Source organism: Podarcis pityusensis (genome assembly GCF_964106645.2).
Source record: "Podarcis pityusensis genome assembly, chromosome: 5".
NCBI lineage: Eukaryota > Metazoa > Chordata > Lepidosauria > Squamata > Lacertidae > Podarcis > Podarcis pityusensis.
In genome coordinates this window covers 42,419,000-42,438,731 of record NC_138032.1, presented here as the reverse complement: position 1 = coordinate 42,438,731, position 19,732 = coordinate 42,419,000, and the positions used below count along the sequence as shown (strand labels likewise).

Here is a 19,732-nt window from a genome sequence, read left to right as displayed (position 1 = left end):
ATTCATAAACTAGCCAGCCTGAAACAACACAGGCAACACAAACTGGCCTTAGTTTGTTTTGTTTGTTGCATTTTCTGCATGAAAAAAACCACATTGATGGAAAATTTTATTCAGTTTGAAGTGGGTCTCCCCCTTTTTAAAAAATCATCGGCAAGAGATTCATTCAGGAATAAAAGACATTATTGGTGTTCTGAAAATGCATTTAAGGGTGAAACTAGTGTGTTTTTCTTCTTCCTCAGCCCATCTAGGTGTGGACTGCAGTTTTTCAAACTAACCACCTGTGTTTTTTGGGTTGCTATGAGGAGGTCTGGACCACTGTTCATAAGGGGTGTTTCTGCACAGAGGCGATGTGTCACTTCTTCACTGACCTTTCTAAAGCCTCTGCAGCCCAGGCTCAAAACCATGTCCATCTTGTGACAAATTCAAACTCTGTTTCATGTTCTGACCGAGGTTTCTGTTGCCCCTCAGCCTGAAGGGGAGAGGAAGTTCTGCTACAGCTGGGTGCTGGGACTTCTGCTGCTGATAATCTGTTTTGTGAGTTGGCTGCTGAAAAGCATAAGGGAGAGGGAGAGAACTGTCTCCCTCTTGATGTATAAAAAAAACAACACCAGGGCTGGGTTTTATAAGTTTATAGCTATGTCTTGTTTTTTTTACAGAGCTATAATCGTGGTGCTTAGAGTGATCTGAAAGGAACAGAAACACTTAGCCTTGAACTTTTGTTCTGCTGCTTCTTCTTGTGCCTCTGAGGTACAAAACATACCTGTAAACTTATACTCTGTCAAACTGATTTACCAGGGGGCTAAATGGAGATGGAAAGGAAACTTGGGAGGCAGTGGGTGATTAATTGGGACACACACACCCCTCTTATTTGGATATACAGCAGCTCAGTTAGATGGATTCCAAACAGTCTGTTCTGTAGCTGGGGAAGATGCATCCGTTTTGGTCATATTAAGGAAGTGGGAAATAGGGGGGTGTTTTGTGTGTTCAGTAGAAGATTTTGGTGGTTATACAAATAGGGGCCAAACTGAATGGCCTGAACTTCAAGAACGACATTTCTCAGGTAAACCCTCCAAATCCCTACAAACTGAAGATTACTGTTGTTTGCTATTGTAGCTAATCTTCTGCCTCCACCCTAAAAATCACCAGCATTGCTCAGAAATTTTAAAATGTTCTTTAGCAGCCTGTGTGCATCCTTCAGAAGAAAACAAAACAACAACAACAACAAACAGACTGTATATGTGCATGTAGGGATTTGTGCACACATACTAATTGAGAACAGAACACCAGCCAGTGACAGCTCTGTGCAAATAGACATGTTTCAGCATCCAGCTATGCAAATAGCTGCACTGCAGAGCAAAATCTGAAAAGCATTAATTGTGGCACTGTGACTGTTGCATGGCAACAGTTGTGTTTGAACAAATGACAGCTACTGCCCCTTGATTTCTCTCTCTCGTACTTAGTGACAAACTGGAATAAGAAGCAATGATGGCTGCCCTGGGGAAAGCTGTGGCAGGTGCTATAAGAGCCCCAAAGTCAGGAGGCAGAGAGGTGAAATCTGTTGCGGGTGACCTTTAGGCTCTTAAAATTACGTGCACAACAGAAGAGGAACAGAGCTCCTTGATGAATGGGGGGGGGCTTTATAGGGGCTAAGATGTGTCAGATCAACAAGGTAAAGTAATAAAAAAGGATAGCAGAAATAAACCACCCTCAATTTCCAATGAAAGATGTGTTTATACTGGGATTTTTAAAAGTTAGTATTTTTTAAAATGTGCAGGAAAATCTATGCAAGCTGGAGGCTCTCAAGAGTTTTGGAAAAGTGGATCCTGCAAAGAGTTACTTTATCTGCAAACAAGCATATGCAACAACCACCATTTTGGATGTTCTTTTGTTCTTACACAAATGGGAGTTCTTCTGCAGTGTGTGAGCCTAGCTGATCAAGATCCAGATTCGACATCCCTACATGCATCAAGGCTTGCCAGGCGACAACCATGAGAATCCTTTTGTTGCTTTAATATTACTGCGGCTCTGAAGGAGGATGCAGCTTCAGTTTCCACACTCACACTTCCCCCACCTGCTGCAGCCAGAGAAACTCTTGTTTTGACACACAGCAGCTGGGGGTGGAGGGTGCGTAAGAGGCCTAGGAGGAGAAACAGGAAAAGCCACAGCTGAATCCTGTTTAATGGCTGTGGCTCTACCCAAGAGATGAGAAGGTTCTGCAGGTTGTGACCTAGTGGGGAACCCTACCTGTATCCTAATTGTTGCTAAGAAACCTTTTGACTGCAGTGTCTGGACCAGACTCAGTGAAATGTCATGAGTACATCCCTTGTTCATTTTAAAAACTATTAAATGATCTTGAGGTGCTGCTAGACTGTTGCTATTTTCAGGTGGGGTTCAGTCACATACTGCCAAATCAAGGAACACAAATGTGGTTGATTTGATGCTCTTGTACATCAAATTACTTAATCTTGTTTTTAAGTTGTATTTTAATCAATTGTTTTTACCTGGTTTTAGCCGCCCTGAATCCGGTCTTGGCTGGGGAGGGCAGGGTATAAATAAAATTTATTATTATTATTATTATTATTATTATTATTATTATTAAATGTGTTTTCCACAAAACTAGACCTTTTGTGATGAGGAAAGTACTGTGAAAATGGGGGGTAACCATTGCTTGATGTAATATTGTGTAAACTCCCTTCAAACAAATCAGAATGATGTTGTCTAACCTCCTTGCAAGCTTTTTGCTAACAAAAAATAGGATGAATGTTCAATAAACAGGTCTAAGAAGTGACCTTAATAAGCACAGTTCACCTTTTATTTGGCCTCTTGAGACTGCAATCCTAAGCATACTTAATTGGAAGCAAGTTCCATTAAAATCAATGTGACTCTCAGTTAAATATGCTGGTGTGTTGGTCCTTTAAGTTTCCAGTATTCTTCTAGTTAATTTAACAAATGAAAGAAAGCCCAACAGTGATTGAACAGAACCCAGGGGAATGCTGTTGAGAAGCCATACTCTATCCAGGATCTTTATAGCCCAGTTTAAGTACTTAAATATGGCTGCTGTCCTGACAACTGCTCATGCTGGCTGAAGTTGATGGGAGTTATAGTTCAACAACAGGTACCACATTGGTTACCCTTGCTTTGGACTGTGACAGGGTTTCAGTTAGGCCGAGGTTCTATCATTTTAGCTTACTGATGATAGTTGTTAAGTTTGCCTGACTTTCTCAAGGATCGTTCAGATAACTGAATAGAAAGCTTGGTTTACATCATTAGTTCGGTCACTTTTTCCGTTGATTCTTTCTTCAGTTTCTGTGGAACTGCTTGATTGACATTGTAATTGAATGTTGATTTGACATCTCAGTATAATTAGTAAACTAGATTGAAAAAAAACTGTTTTCTAAGATGATGTCCTATGCATGCATTTGTATATGTACTGGACTGAACAGTTATATATTTACTTAAGATACTTCATACCATTCTGATTCAGAGATTGGCAAACACTATTTATGAATGAGCTGGAGAGTAAGTTTCCATGGATTATGTGGGCTTGCAAAATATTCAGATATGAGGTTTATGTACCCAACAATTAGAGCTCAGGTAAAGAGAAGCTACAAAATAAGAGTATAAGGTTCTACTTCAGGCAATCTGAGCTCTAGTTGTCTCATGTGGCAAACCTGTGTTTGTACTGTACCACTTCAGTAAATGGTTAGAGATTTAAAGTAATTGAATGCTCCTCCATTCAAAAGAAATGCACATAGAAAACTAACATGTTAGAGAGAAAGGCAAGCATCCTTCTCCTAGCCATCTAGTTTTCTATACATTTTTTTAAATGGAAGAGCATTCAATATTGTTGAACCCCTAACAGAAATCTGCAATGGTACACTGAGAAACAGGAGTATTCCCTCATTTGTGAGAGATAGGCCTGACCAATCCTGCTAAGAAACTAATGTGAATGCTTTTTCTTTGGAATCAGTAGCCAGCTTCTAATAGCGGCTCCGTTCAGACATGGTTTGGTACTATAGTCAAACCTCGGATCCTGAACACCTCCGTTTTGGAACGTTTTGGCTCCTGAACACCGAAAACCCAGAAGTAAATGCTCTGGTTTTTTAACGTTTTTCGGAAGCCAAACATCTGGCGCGGCTTCCGCTTGAGTGCAGGAAGCTCCTGCAACCAATCGGAAGCCTTGGTTGTCGAATATTTCAGAAGCCAAACGGGCTTCTGGAACGGATTACATTCGACAAACGGGGTTTGACTGCATTTGAACAAGCTTTGTGTTCACACACAACTCTATTCCCTCCCATACTCAGGTTCAGTTAGTTTCCTTCTCTTTAGCACACACGATAGTCCATAGCTCTCCTCTGTTCAGATGCCATTTCATCAGAGTACAAACTATAGTTTCTGTGCTTGCTCTCCAAGATTGTACACTATGGTCCAAAACTTGTTTGTATTCCTGCTTGGAGGATAGGTGTGAACCACAGTTTGCCAGATTAGATGTGATGGCAAACTGTGATTTGTCCTAAAGAGGAAGTAACTAACTGACGTGGGGCACAAGGAGGAGGAAAAAATGAGGACAAGGCCATGTCACCCAGGTTGCCATTAACATATGAACCGCTTCAGTAGTGCAGCTCCTGAGTTCAGTAATGAGAGTGAATAATTCTTCATGCACTTTCCAAAGACAGAAAGGTTGATCGTTTTATTCAGTAGCTGTCAAGAGATAATACTGCTCACTCTCTAGGATGATGTATCTTCTCTACCAGCAGCCTAGCCACTGAATTATATAAGTTATATATAAATCAGAACCTGGCTACCTACTTTGGGGGCAGGAGGGAAAAGATTGATAGGGATGTTTATTGATGCTTTGCTGTTCTCAAACACTCCAACTGCCATCCCCCAGCCCCTTGCTGTCCTCAGGGCTGCCACCTCCTTCCACACCTGTTGAGTTAATTATTATTCAAAACAGCTCTTTCAAATCTTCATGTTTATGGAATTGTGGTGGCTGATGCAGAGAGGGCAAATGCTATTGTCTATAGGTTGGCTATTCAGTCTAAGTATGTTAAGGATCTTGTATATATAGCTGTTATAAAGACTATTCGTTGTTGGGTGTCTGTCTCTTCCTAAACTCCTGCCCCTGTGAAGCTGTTGAGGACTTGCACCAAATTTGGGAAGAGAATATTTATTTTATCACTTACAGAGATATTTGGCCTTCCCTTCGGCCAGATTCCCAGAGCAGTGATGGCAGTCTGTTCATTGCCTGAAATGGGGAAATGTCTGCAGGGAAATGGGGAATCTGGTACAGTCGTACCTTGGAAGTCGAACGGAATCTCTTCTGGAAGTTCGTTCGACTTCCAAAACGTTCGAAAACCAAAGTGTGGCTTCTGATTGGCTGCAGGAAGCTCCTGCAGCCAATCAGAAGCCATGGAAGCCTTGTCGAACATTCGGGTTCCAAAAATAGTTTGCAAACTGGAACAGTCACTTCTGGGTTTGCGACATTCGGGAGCCGAAAACTTTCGACTCACAAGACGTTCGAAAGCCAAGTTATGACTGTAGTTGTTTTCCAGCTAGTTCAGATTGGTTTCCCCTAGAACCAATTTTTCTAAGGGACAAATGTGAAGGGATAAAGCAAGGTTTGTCCCAATAACTATTCAGTGTTTAATATACTGAGGCTATAGGTGAGCCATGAGGAGAAAAGGGAGAAATGACAAACATAATCTTGAGCTTTTGCTTTAGTTGCCTGCTCATTTTAGGTAGACAATTGGAGCTGCCATCTTCGTAGAGTATGCAATGTAGGGGAGCAGAAAGGAGAGAGAGAGTTGTGAAGATTTGCAGTGTAAAGTGATTTGCTACCCAGCTTTACTGATTCTTTCTCTCTCCCTCTCTCTAGTGAGGACGCTGCAGATTGTCTTGGCCAGCCGAAATCTCCATTGGAAAAATTTATGGTCAGACTGTGCACGTACCATCAGAAGCACTTCGTCCGTGTCTTAAACGACATTTGCACTGAAGTACAGACAGGCTGTGAGGGACAGCAGTTACCTGGAGCAGAAAACATGGATGTGTCCACTTGTAGCTCTGGCTGCAGCCAGTATTGCACTGAGAACCAGGAGCTTGGAACTTCTTGCTCTGAATCAAAGCTCCCTTCTTCCCTGGACACAGAGCAATCAGGGTCTCATGGCTCTCTGCGCAAACTTTGCCATGCCCTGAAGCAGGCTGTGGATCTGAAATCTACAGATAGAAGGGAAAACTGCAGCCCAGTTGTCCGAAGAGACTTCCCTGAGCTTCCTAGCATTAGAACAAGTTCTGCAAGTCCCAGGGACAGTCCCTCTCAAGGATACCTCACTGCCTCCAATTCCCATCACTCTGCTAAAAGTCTGGAAGGCCAAGCCCTTGGTAGTGACCAAGAGATGGGGGGTAGGAAAGGTGAGGATGACAAAGACCAGGTGCAAAATAGAGCTTTGCTGGGAGGCTACAATGCTGTGAAAGCAACAAACATACACATGAGTGAAGACGGTCTGGTGGGCTCCCAGAAGAACCCTTTTAAAGCTTTCCCAGAGGAAACACGAGAGCCAGGCTTCACCACCAACTCCCCTAGGAGAGCAGACAAAGAGAATGCCTTGCAGTGCAGCTCCAAAGCCTCTTTGCACCCGGATACTGAAATGAATGACCAAGAAGCAAGACTGAAGGCAGAGAACCACCTCCAGGCTTCAGGGAAAAGCAAGGGGAGCTATAACATGCAACCTGTTGACAAGACCCATGTGGAGAATGCCAAGGACGGCTGGCTATCCAATAGCCCTGTGCCAGTGGTTCACCACAAAACCACCAATGGACACTCCAGGACCAAGAGTAACTCATCCTCCACCAAAAGCACACGTAAGAGCAAAAGGCCTTCAGGGTTGCGAATTAATGACTATGACAACCAATGCGATGTTGTTTATATCAGCCAGCCAATTACAGAGTGCCACTTTGAGAGCAAGAGGGTGGTCTCCTCTAGGAAGACGGCAAGGAAGAGCACTCGTGGATACTACTACAACGGTGAGTGCTGTGAGATTCCCACAGTTCGCACCTTGGCCAAGACTTCCCATGTACAGGAGAGTGGGAACACACTGGCATCAAGGCCTGAGGTGCTGACAAGCCCTAGCCAGGGAGCTTCTCTTCCGAGTGATAGCTGCTTAGCAGCAGCCCAGGCCATGAGTGGTGATGGTGACAAAAGACCTGCTGTGGCCGTCCCTCAAGGAGATGCCTCCAACAACAGTACTCAGGAGGGAGATGAGATACGTCCGGCTGAGAAGGCCGCTCCTGAGGTAAGTTTTGTGAAGGAGAGAGAAGACAGTTCTGCTGAAGCATCCACAATTGCTCTCTCCCCGCTACCCAGCCTTGTTTTGCGTGTAGAGAAAGGCAGCCTGTCCAATTCTTCACTGCAGACCACTCTTGTCTCTCCCTGCCAACTGAGCAAAGGGGAGCCACAGGACGAAATGGACATGGACACTGTGCAGAAGGCTGGCAATGGCACAGACTCTTGTAAGAGTAGCAGTCCCAATGAAGACAGTGTCAACAAAGGAGAATCTGTGGTGTTGTCTGCTTCAGAGGTTGCCAATGGTGAGGAAAATGCCATGTTCTCAGAGACCGAGGCTATCCCTGAGCCTTCCATTCTTCCAGACCAGGTGCCTCCTGACAGCATGGCCCTTCAGCCCCCTGAAGACCTTTCCCCCGGAATGGACTTGATGCCTCCACTGGAGGAGCCTGCCCCTGTTGAACACTTGCCACCATTTGTAGAACTACCTTCTGATGTGGAACCCCCACTTCTTTCCCCTATAGACCTGGCAGAACCTCCTGCCCTTGTCCGTCTGGAGCCTTCCATAGCCTTCCCTGGTGAACTCCCTCCTATCACAGAGCATATGTGTCCAGGGGAACCTGTTGCCAGTTCAAGGGCAGTGTCTCCTGGCATTGTGGTGTCTGAGCCTCCTGCCCATATTGACCTAGAGGCTCCTTCAGGGGCTCCTTCTATAGAATCTCCAGTGGGGGGAACTGGCAAGTTAGATACGGAGCTCTCACAGCCACTTTCTGACTTGGATGCTGCAGAGCTCCCTGGCAGCTTGCAGGGTGCAGATGCACATGAAAGTATTAATACTCAAAATAGCATTGAAGGGATTCTGGACTCAGGTGGAATCCACTCTGGGGAAAGTGAGACTGTGTTGCCTGTTGCGGATAATGATGAAGATTGGGGAGAGGGAACAGTAAAAGATACAAGTGAAACAAGCAAGGTGGATGATGGAAAGGAACTTGATAGCGAAGCTCCAGCAGTGCCCCAAACATCAGAAGTGGACAACAAGGAGGGAGCTTCTTCCAAAACAAGCCCGGACAAAAAACGAAAGCGGGAGAAAAAACCTCAGATTGTATCCGATCGCTGTCTTCGAAGCCAGCAATCCCTGTCATCTGCAGAGGATAGTCCTGAGCAATCAACTTCTTCCATGTCTCTACAGCCTCCTCAAGTTCAGATCAAGCTTTCTAAAAGCCCTGGTGCTAAGCGTTTCAAGAGGGAGGTGCAACTTGACGGGGCAGCATCGCTGTGTTTCCCAAATGATGGGTTCCAGGAAACACTGCTAAACAACATGGGGAATTCTTCTGAGCAGCAGCCAGGTGACAGAAATGACATCACAATGGGACAGGCCTCTCAGACACAGTTAGCGAAAAAGACCATAGTAGAGGAAGACCAGAATGGAGAAGGAAACAAGGACAAGGCAGGGGCAATGCTTGAAATTTGCTTAGAGGGTGATTCTGATAGGAGAAGTGTTCACGTCCCAGCAGAGACCTCTGATAAGGGTGAAAAGCAGTCAGATTTGACATCAGGCACTCCAGATAACTTTGACAGTATGATGGAGGTTACAGAGGATTTGCACACCCAGCATGGGCCCAGTTCTGTTAGCAGGAGTGAAAGCAAGCTTGTGCCACCAGAGAGATCAGTAAAATCTAAGAAGCCAGCTCTCCAGTTCTACAACCTGAGGCACACCCCTGCCCCAACCCCTGTGGCCACTGCCTCCAAAAACACTTCTGGAAAAGAAACCGTACAAGGAGATTCTAATGCTGTGACTATACAAGCAGGCTGTAATGACACAGACCAAGAAAATGCACAGAGTGAAGACACCGTTGGCTTCAGTAGCATGGAAGTGCTCTCTGACAACAAGCCCAGTTTTGTGGAATGGTGTGCTGAGGAAGAGAACCAAGAACTCATCACTAACTTTAACACTCAGTACATGAAGGTCCAGAAAGGGTGGATTCAGCTGGAGAAAGAGGCTCAGCCAGCTCCAAAGGTCAAGAATAAATCCGACAAACTGAAAGAGATCTGGAAAAGCAAGAAGAGGACCCGCAAATTAAAAGGGCCCACGGAAGGCCAGAAGCTCTCCCCGGTTCAGATGCTGTTCATGAAGGGGTTTGACATGTCCAACATCTGCAAGTGGTTTATGGAGACCACTGAAACCAAGTCTCTGGTCATTGTGAAGAAGATGAACACCCGTCTCCCGGGGGACATCCCCCTCATCAAGCTTCCACTCCAGAAGGGCTGTTATTCCGGCAGCTACCCTAGCTCCCTTCAAGCTGAGCGCCTGAAGAAACACTTGAAGAAGTTTGCTGCTATGACCCCGGCCAAAAACACCATCAAGATTCAGAGGCTGTGGGCTAAGCTTCGAGATGGCTCTGAGGACAAAGAGCCCGAGCAGGCTGCCAGTTCGAAGCAGACTCCTCCCTCCGAAGTAAGTGTGGAACACAAAGCCGAAGCCAAGAGCACCCAGCCTCCCAGCACGCCTGTGCAAACTAGCTCTCGCATCCTGAGGAAGTACTCCAACTTGCGAGGCAAACTCAATGCCATACGCAAGGTGGCCAAGCAGGACAAGAACGACGGCGTGACCAAGCACCCCTCTGCTGAAAGCAAGCCGAGCGGGAAGAGCCTGTGCATTAAGCCCCTGGTGTCTCCGAAACTGGCCCAGCAGGTCCAAGCCCCCCCACTTGCGACTAAGACAAGCCTGGTTGAAAGAGGAGGGAAGGGGCGAAAGGCGAAAGGCAAGGTACAGGAGGACACCTCATCCAAAGGCCACCTTCAGCAAACCAGGAAGAAGTCGCCGACCGAGAGCAGCAGGTCACAGAGGCTGTTGAGCACCTCGAGCAAAGAAAGGCTTCCTCTTAAGAAAGCCAGTAAACCGAAGCCTGCAGGGCCTCCTGCTACCAGGAAGCAGGCGGCTGCCGACAAGAGTCATAAGCCTGTGTCTGGGAACGAGAAGGCAAAGAAGCTGAATGACTTGCGACCTGGGAAAAGGAAGCCCTCCGTCCAGAAGGGGAAAGCCAAGGCCGGTCAAAAGGCAAGTCTGCCTTTCAGGCAAGAAGGGCTTGCTAAGCCTCCCAAGCAGAAAGCGGTGCAAGACTCCAGCAGCCGACCTCCCAAAGTGGCTGCCCAAAAGGCAAGCAGTGGCAAAGCCTTGACTAGGTCAATGAAGCGAATTCAGGAGAGCAGCAGAGCCCAGGGCAAGAGGAAGCTGAGGGCAAGCAAAGACTCTTCACCCAGCAAACGCAGATGTCTGGATGCAAAGTAACCGGCTGGGGTTGGGGGTGGGTAGGAGGTGGGTCACGGAAATACTTCCTAATACATTAAACAGATCCACTTCTGAACATTGTGGGGAGGGTGGCAAGTGTTTAGCCGAAGGCCAACCCCCCGCTCTCAGATGACGAGGAGCCCCCTAGCTGTGTTGCAGCCAGAAGGAGAAGCTATTATTCTCTGCCCTTGAGAAGGAAAGTTGCTGCTTCTGAAAGCTCCTTGAGTGGAACTAGGAGTTTGGCAGTTTCAGTTCGAAGTACAGTGCCTTATTTATCCTTTTAGGAACTGAATAAATTAATCTGTGTGATTTAAAGGCTGGCAGTTTATAGTTAATGCACAAGCACTTGAACTGTAATGGAAAGAGAACCAGCTTTCATGCACATCCCATAGACCTTGGCAGCCCACCTGCTGGGGTTCACACAGGAGCATTTTCTTCCTTTTGTGCATTGTAGCATCCTGGCACTGTTTAAACCAAGCAGGGCATTATAAAGCCAAAACCCAAAGCATTTGCATCCTTTAATCCTGTCAGTCAGTCAGTCAGAATGGTGTGTGTTGTTGTTAAGGTATGAACAGTTGGACTATCTTGTGTAACTGGGGCTTGGCTGTAATGTAGCCTTGCTCTCGTGTCAAAAAGATGCTGATTCCAAAGCATCAGTGATTGGCAGCCATGCTCGGCCAACTTTGTACTTAGCCAAGAAAGGAACTGGACCGCTTGTTTGGATAGAGAGCCCTTCCCTATTAAGTACATGCACACTGCCTGCCACTTCTGACATGGTTGTTTACAGGCGGGCGCCTTCGGGCCTGTGTCCTCAAATGAAGCCTGGATGCATTTCAGAATGGTGGTATTCCTGTCCATTTTACTGTGAGGCCTGAACACCCCTGAAATATGGGTACTTGAAAGCACATCTTAGCAGTGAAATAGACGGACAAAAAACCATTCCAAAGTGAAGCTTGCATCCATCTTGTGAGTCTGTAAAAAGTAATGTTGGAAAGCGCCCGTAGTCAGAGGTTCTTCTCTGCTGTAAACTTATATGATTTCTATGCAGTTGCTGCAAGTTCCTTTTTCAACTTTCCCTGTTTGCCGTATGTCAAAAAGATTTTAAAAATTATTGTTATTAAAATAAGAAGGAGGCAATGCTGGCTGCAAACAAGGAAGCAACTAGAAATATCTGGTGCTTTTGCAAGTGTGGTTTGGTTCCAGCTTGAGAGTAAGCAAGCTTCTCTCTCCCTTGCAAGGCCTCACCTTGCAAGTTTAATCAATGCATTATGTAAAGGTCAAGAAGTATCTGTCTTCAGACAAGGTATTTCTACGAACACCTATTAGAAAGGCAAACAGTCCCCTTCTCAGTGCAAACATTTGTTTTGGATCTGACAGCATTTGGAAGCAGCCTTTTTCTCAGAGGAAACTCCCTGCCCCTTGTACTTTGTGCTACCCATCTGCTGGGTGACAGACAGTGGTTGCTGCTACTCTGGGCTTGGAGAGAAAAGCAGCCTTTTATTTATTTCCATAGTTTTCCTTTAAATCACAACAAAGGCAGAGGTATTTGCTTAGAAACATGTGCAAACTTCCTCTCGCTTGCTGTGCGTGGCACCCAGGAGCTTCCCGCGAAGGCCTTCAAATGGCTTGACCTTTCAGAATAGCTTTCCATGGATACCATCTGAGATCGACGTACTCAAACACATCTTTACACATTATTATATTAACTGGCTGGAACCAGTCTTTCCAGTTGGTGAGGGATTTGTAGAATAAAAGGAAAGGCAAACTCTTTAGGGAGCAAGAACAAGGCTTAGGTGCAAGGAAATTGGTTTTATTTCGTTTTTTAAAGGAGGGAGGGTGCGTTAGCATTGGCACTCCTATACCAAAGCTCATTACTGCAGGCAGAACACAAATAACTAGCTGTATAATTTGTTCCATTGATCAAAGAGATTTGGGAGGCAGCGCCTGGAACTGCCAAGCCCTCCTGCTCACCTGCTTACCCAAGTCTGTGTCTTGAGAGGGTGCACTAAAGCTATAAGACACATCAGGGTGGACTTTTTTTGTATGAATACTTTTGAATCATTGATTTTTAACTTCTGTCTTTTGATGTAAATCATGCTGTATAAAATGAATTGTTGTAAGCATTAAGTCAGGCCTAGCATTCTCTGTAAAGATTGATACGTATTTGTCTGATTGCTATTTGAACTGCACATATAAAATGTGCTAGACATTCCACCAGGAGTATTAAAAGGTATTTAAGGAAGTGTGGTGCGTGAGCATGTATGTGTGAGTGAGAGGAAAGGGTGAGTATGTCAGGTTTTTCACCTCTACGTTTCTCCAACTTCAAATGCCTCCATCCAGAAAGGTGTAAAATCTTCCTGCTCCCTCAACCCAGGGCTGCTTCCTAACACTCTGCTGGGTGGCTGAGCACCTTGTGGTACTTTTGGCTACTGATTCTGATCCCGACACTGCTAATAAAATATTTCTACACCTTTCTGCTTTCCCATTTCTTTTGTGGTCTGTAACTTAAGAGAATCCCTTTATAAGCCCTGTGTAGCATTTGAGAGCTTCACAGTTGCCCCTCCCCTCCCACCTTTTCTGCAAGGTTGCCGATGAGAAATTGGAATACAGTGACCAGGCCTTGCAGTGTTTTGGTGAGGTCTGGAGAGAGTTTGGTCCAGTGGTTGATTTATCCCAGGTTCTAGCACCAGTGGCTTCTGGCAAGGCAAGGCAAGCCTTTGCCATGTAGCCAATAGACTAGTGTAAGCTTGGGGGGGGGGGGGAGAGAAGTGAGCCAAGTAGTTTAAAGCAATTTAGAGTTGTTGTTTTTAAAATAAATTCTGATGGTGATAGTTTAGTATGATTTATATTGAAGCAAAGCTACCTTCTGGTTGGGAGGCATTCTTCAGACTGTGCTCTGTGCACCAGTCCTTATGTCATGCAAGTGACACTATGTCACCAACATGCCAGGTTGATATGCTGTCCGCTAAGTAAGTTGCAAAGAGGCCATTTCCTCTCCCTTTGATGCCCTGTAACCCACTTTTGTGATAGTGAGAACTTGACTCTTAATTCTTCCAGTAGATATAACTTTGGAAACCAGCCTTCTTGGGTTGGGCTCTTCTCTTTGCAGGGGTTTAATTCCTGCGCACTGTTTCCCATCCGTCCACTTCTGCAGCATTTGTCTTTCTTTTTCTTTTCTTTTTTTGCAAGGAGTGTGTGTCATCTGTTAAATGCAATCTTGCTTTGTTGGTTTCTGCAGCAAAAATAGGTGCTCTTTCCAGAATCAGTGGTTATCTGCAGTAGTGCAGTTGCTATGGCCTGGTGATGTTATAAACTTGGTCTAACCTGGTACTGCTCTCTAGCAAAAGAATTGCGAGAGTAAGGGGAGAAGCCTGGGGTTGCGACTGTAATAGCCTTACTCAGTATAGTGACAAGAAAGGCTTTTCCGTTCCTCTAACTGTGACTCTGTTTCTGCTCCTCTCTACGTGCTTGGCAGGTTCTACTGCTTAAGCATCTTGGGCCCCATTGCCAAAACGGTCTAAAGGCAGTGCTTTTTGTGGGGGTTAAAAATGAAGTATCATGTCTTGATAAAAGTGGGGTAGGTGTCAGCACAAGATGGCTGCCATGGGCAGCAAAAAAAGAGGTGATGATACCTGTGAGTACTGTCACAAAACCCCTGTTCACAAGTATAGTCAAACTGGGATGGTTTGCGCCTTCCTGTTTCCATGCTACCTGGGCATTCCTAGAAGAGCGTGGATGGCTTTGCTTATTGGATAAAACCAGCCTCTGTACTGTTTTCTTTCCATCAGATGCAATGGACCATCATGAATCCTAGCCTCTCCTGTAGCACACACTGTGTTTGAAAAGGGACCCTCTTCCCCCTGATGGTATGGTGGAGAATTCCCCATAACTTGCCCTGTTGCTCATCTCTTTATATCTCATCTCCTTAAATCTGGCCCTTTGCCATCCCTTCTCGTTGAGACAAACTAGACGTTCTTCACAAAAAGATCTTCCATTAGTTGTCTTCCATTTTCTCCCAACAGCCTTTTTCTTGGTCAAGTGTGCAGTGCTTTTCTTTCTCTGTGGTTGAGAGTATTACTACTTTCAGTAATTTTCAATGAAGGCTGTTATCTTGTATTTAAGGGAAAGCCCCAACTTCTGTGCACATTATTAAGGATTGATGGTGCAGGGCACACAATGCTTAGAGAAACTTTCGTAGCAACTTTAGCTCTGGACAGTTCCTCTGTCATAGCTTCTGGGTGGCTTCTGCAGGAATGCTATTTATGGCTCTTTCCTCCCGACATAAGTACTGTCACTATGCTTAGGATTTTGCTTTGTAGTAGTAAGAATAATGATGATATCTCCCTTTTCCCATTCTATGTCTGGGGAATATTTAAGCTGCACAAAACTGTTACTGAGGCTTATCACTAATCATTTTTTATTATTATTATGAGCTGCAACATCCTGGCCAATTATTCCTATTCATCTTCTAAACCAGAAGCTGCTGAAAAGATCTTTTTCTCTCCAGAGTCATTTCCTTGTTCCATTTGTAGCCTCCTGTGATAAGGCAGCCTTTGCCAGCCTGCTGCCCACCAAATTTTTTGGACTGCAGCTCCTATCTGCCCTAGCCAAAACATCTAGATGACACTAGCTTGGCAGAGGCTTTGATAAGACAGTCTTCTGCCTTTGTCCTCTTTAAAGGTGGTAGCCAGTACCTCGCTTCTCTTTTTGTTGCAGAAATCAGTGTTGGTACCACTCTTCCTCATCACCAGGAAGCACAGCAGAGCAATGGGGAATTAACTTGCGCCAAAGGGAAATGCAAAGTATTGGGCTGGATTCAACCATTGAGTCCCACTAGCAGGAGCCAGCACAAGGTCTTCTGTGAGTGCAACAGAGCTTTTAGCCCCTCTCCTCCCTGCCTCCCAAATTGGCTCGGGGCTGTGTGTCAGGGTAATTGACAGCAAGCGGAGGAGGGAGAAGGGCGATTGTTCCTTCTGGAAAACTGAAATGCTTGTGTTGACAGAATAATCTCCTTAGTGCTACGTTGAATTCCTCCACAAATTGAAAAGGGACTTCATTAAATCTGTGAGTGCCTCTGGAAATGTTGCTATAAATATAACTCTCTTCACTCAGTTCCCACATGCCCACCAAATAGAAACAAATATGCAGATAAGAGATATTTGATGATGCTATGCAATGGCCTACAAACCAGTGCCTCCCTAGTCTTTCACACACCCCACCTCTGTCCTTGCTTGGACTTCATCTGGCATTGCTCCCTTCCCTGCTACATGCACACCTGATCTAGGTCTGCCTAGCTCTTGAATTTCATGGAATTGAGCTGTCTGGGCGAGGTCCCCGTGTTCCTGAAAGGTCCCATATGTGATCATAGCTTGTTTCAAGGGGTTAAACCGCCTTGGGCCATTTCATGCATGCTATTTTCCTGCACAGAGATAATCTCCATGCGGCGTGTTCCTGGCACAGATAATCTCAATGAAAAGACACTTGTATGTTCTTCCCTAAGCCTTCTTCTTGCTCTCCTGTTCTCAGTTAGTTTCTTTTGTATTTCCAAACCGCCCCCATTTAGCTAAGTCGCTGAAAAATTCCCTATCTAGTCTAAGATGAACTCAGGAGCTCTGGTTTGCAGGTAGAGGAGACTCTGACCTCTTCTTAAAAACCCTTCCCTCTTGAAGTGTCGCCCTAAGAATTGTTTCTCACAGAAATAGTGGAAATGAGTGGAGTCTGAATGGGTTTTGTTACCCGTGTGTGACCTTTTACCTAAGTGGGTCTTTTTACACTGTAATGCTTATCAAAGGTTTTTTAAGGATCTGCTTTTTGTGTGTGACTTTAAAATGCATTGTGAATATATACATATATGTATATGTGTGTTTATATATAAATATATATAGTAGGTGCTGTGTTAACATAGCATCCAGCTAGCGGTTGTAATGCTTTCCTAGGTGCAGGGTAATTGCTGCCTTTTCTTCCTGGGTGGTCACAAAAACTAGAAGAATACTGTAAATAGTTTTAAAATATTTATTTCCTGTACTTTGTGCTAATAAGTCTTGGGTGTGCTGTTGGTTTGCAATGTACTGGTAGTATGGTTTTTTGGGTGGGTGGGGGATTCCTACTGCAAAAATAATTGGACATGGAGGGGGGGGACAAGGACTGGCATCTGGTCTGGAGTTTATGCTGCAAAATCAAGGGCTTAGTTCCCATTGAAGTTGCATTTGGGCTATACCCAGAATAGACAAATAAATATTAATGACACTTACATAATTGAATACTCCATATTTAAAAGCCCTTTCACATAGAAAGCAAGCTATCGGGGCGAATTGTTTTAGCCTCTCCTCCCCGATATGCTAGCTTTTGCATGTGGGAGAATGTTTTCATATGAGAGAGTGTTCAATCATGTGAGCTCCCGCCTGCAATCCGAAGTCAAACAGCCCAGGCCCTGGCTTATGACGTAACTTAGAACTGGGCCTAAACCGAGTAAAAGCATTACATGGGTTATCTAAAATCTCATTTTCTGCGGAAGTGAGTCAAAGTACAGTTCTGGGCAGCCCGCTTTGTCACGTGCATCTTTGGGGACAGTACATGTGAGCAATAAGAATTTTTAGTAATAATGTTTTCAAGTGACAAATTAATGTTTAAGTCCTTATGGGGATATTTGTGTAAATGTGTGTGCACATCTCATTGAAGACTGCCCTTCTTCACTGGCCTTGCCACATAGAGAAAGAGACATATTTTGCTTCAACATCTCTGCATGCTTATTCACCTGGGCAGGTGGACTCAGGGATACTGAATTAAGGGGAGCTCTTGGTGGGGATAGGATGGGAGAAATGCCAACGGCATACATGGAGGAAGTGATGGTGCCCTCCAAGCATCATTTATAGCTGACTCTTGTAATCTAACCCCTCTTGTGTTGTGTGTTTGATGTTTCCTGTGCTCACCCTCCCCCTTTTTTTAGATTAAGCCAATCATTCATCACTTCCCATGTTTCCAGCTGCTGTGAAGAGTCCAGGGCCCCATTTTTTACTCTCTCTGCCTCCCTGAATTTATTTTATTTTATTACTTTGGACCATTAAGTATTTCTATGCTCTCTGCTCCCTCCTGTGTTGTATTAGTCTTATTTTCAATGTCTCTTTTGTGATTATCTCATATTTTTTAAAGTTAGGCTTGTGTGGAAGTTCCTAAGGGTTTGTTTCTTGTTGTTTGTCATGGCCATTCAGAATTCCCACCCATCACCCCTCTCTTCTTTCTATGGAAAACATGGCAATGCAGCTTCCTAATGTAGCTCCAGAAAAATTGTTGCTTTGCTTGCACCCTTCTTCTGCCAACTGAAAAGCTTCAGCCCTGCCTATATCCATTGTAAAAGTCCTCAATTCTCAGATGAAGTTGTTAAATGAGGTGGGGGGGGGGTAGACTTGCAACCTTTCCACAAGGGCATTCTTGAAGTTTAGGATAACCTCCTGCCCAGTTGAATGAACCTCTATCAGTGTGTTGCACAGCGCTCAACAAGACTGCAGGTGTGTTCTGCACTTCCTGTGTTGATTTATAGTCAGTTCATTCTTCACTCTGTGTTGCACAGGTATTTTTACTTGCTGTGTCTAAGGGACTCCCATCTTCCCCATATGATGAACCAAATGTGTGTGTTGGGGGGTCTATTCTCTCTATTCCCCTTCCCTCAGGTCTGGTACTGTGCACATCACCCAAACCAGTGTGTGATCATGAGTTGGGTATTTGAAGGCTTAAGTTGGAGCCTCATTCCCTTCAGGGCCCTGGGAAATGCTGTGACTTTAGAAGAAGAGCGTGTCTGCTGTGAATTGTTGGTAAAATGTGTCATTAGGTAATATTTATATACCTCACCTGAGTAACATTTGAAAATGTATATAAAAATAAAGGTTCTGTTCAGTGGCTTCCTACCCGTTTGACACACCTACAACACTTAGGGCTACTTTACCATGGAAATTGTATTGAATCTTTGCCATTACTTTTGTGACAGCTCCATGATTTTTCTGTGTGCTTTATTAACTCACCAGTGGAAGAGAACGCATTCTTGTTACAGACTGTGGGGCTGCAGGTGAGGCTTAGACCTCTGCCTCTTTCCATGTTTCTTCTTCCTCTTTATGCATTGTGTATGTACTCTGCGTGCCCTAAGGAGTCTTACTTTATTGCCGCTTATTAAACATTTCTTTTATATCAGTACTGGTGTGGTGTGATTATAGTTTGATGTGCAAAGACGAGACATGTTGATGAGCCATCTCAATTGCTGCTTTTGGAAGTTATCAGGACATATACACAATTGTGAAGGATGTCACCAAACAATGAACTGTTGGAAGATGGAAAGATTGCCTTGTTAGCTACCACTCCCATGTGGGTGTTGTCTTTGACCTGGTCTACAGCAGGCTGGCTCTCCAAAAGAAACCAGTAAGTTTGGGTAGGAACTTCAGAGCCTGGTCATTGCCCTAGCTTCAGCAGAGGTAGGCTCTGCACCGTTTTTGACACCAGTCTTCCTCTCCTAGTTGACCCATTTCTCTGTGCTTGGCTCTTCGTGCTTAGGCTGGGTTCGATACCACATTGTCGGTGTGTGTGAGGAGGCGCTATTTTGGCACTATTGCCAGCCAGGTGTGGTTGCACCTACCTAATTGCCACACACTGGCTATACAAGAGCAAAGGTGTAGCTCAATGTGTCCCACTTCTCCTGAACAAGCTCCTACCCAGCCTCTCATTTGTGAGGTGCGGGAGAATTTGGATAAAATCAGTTGGTGGGAGCAGCACCTAGAAGCTCAAGTACAAGTCTGAAACAGGTCCAGCTACCTCAGAAATAGACTACCAATCCCATGTCAGTGCCACACTTCCTCTTACATGCCTAAGGTCCAAGGGTTGTTTAAGCCTGTCAGAAGTGGGGCTTTTAAAACCCAGTTGCAAGTTAGTGGTTTGTTTTATGTCCAAGTGCTGCTTAAGGAGCAAAATTTGGTGTGTTTAAGCTGTGGACCAAGTACTTTCCTAGAGTACAGAACTGAAGGAGATGACTGCCCCCTTCTCAAGTGTGATTGTTGAAAAAAAGAAAAGTGCCATGACCTGTATTGAAGTGACCCTCTAATTTTCTTTTCTGAGAAAACTGAATAACAGCAGGTTTAATTTGGGCCATTGTTCTGGGAGAGGGAGACAAGCCTATTATA

General features: G+C 44.8%; 1 protein-coding gene across 1 annotated transcript; it reads left to right on the top strand.

Moving 5' to 3' along the window:
- The first annotated feature begins 681 nt into the window (after window positions 1–681).
- LOC308477942 (uncharacterized protein) lies at window positions 682–18,752 on the top strand. Its single transcript, XM_081007059.1, has 2 exons — window positions 682–747; window positions 5,879–18,752. The coding sequence occupies exon 2, from the start codon at window positions 5,931–5,933 to the stop codon at window positions 10,569–10,571; it is 4,641 nt and encodes a 1,546-aa protein (XP_080863185.1). The 5' UTR covers window positions 682–747; window positions 5,879–5,930; the 3' UTR covers window positions 10,572–18,752.
- The last annotated feature ends 980 nt before the right edge of the window (window positions 18,753–19,732 follow it).

Excerpts from the sequence above, each read along its gene's own strand:
- LOC308477942 (XM_081007059.1), top strand. The coding sequence starts at position 5,931 with ATGGTCAGACTGTGCACGTACCATCAGAAGCACTTCGTCCGTGTCTTA.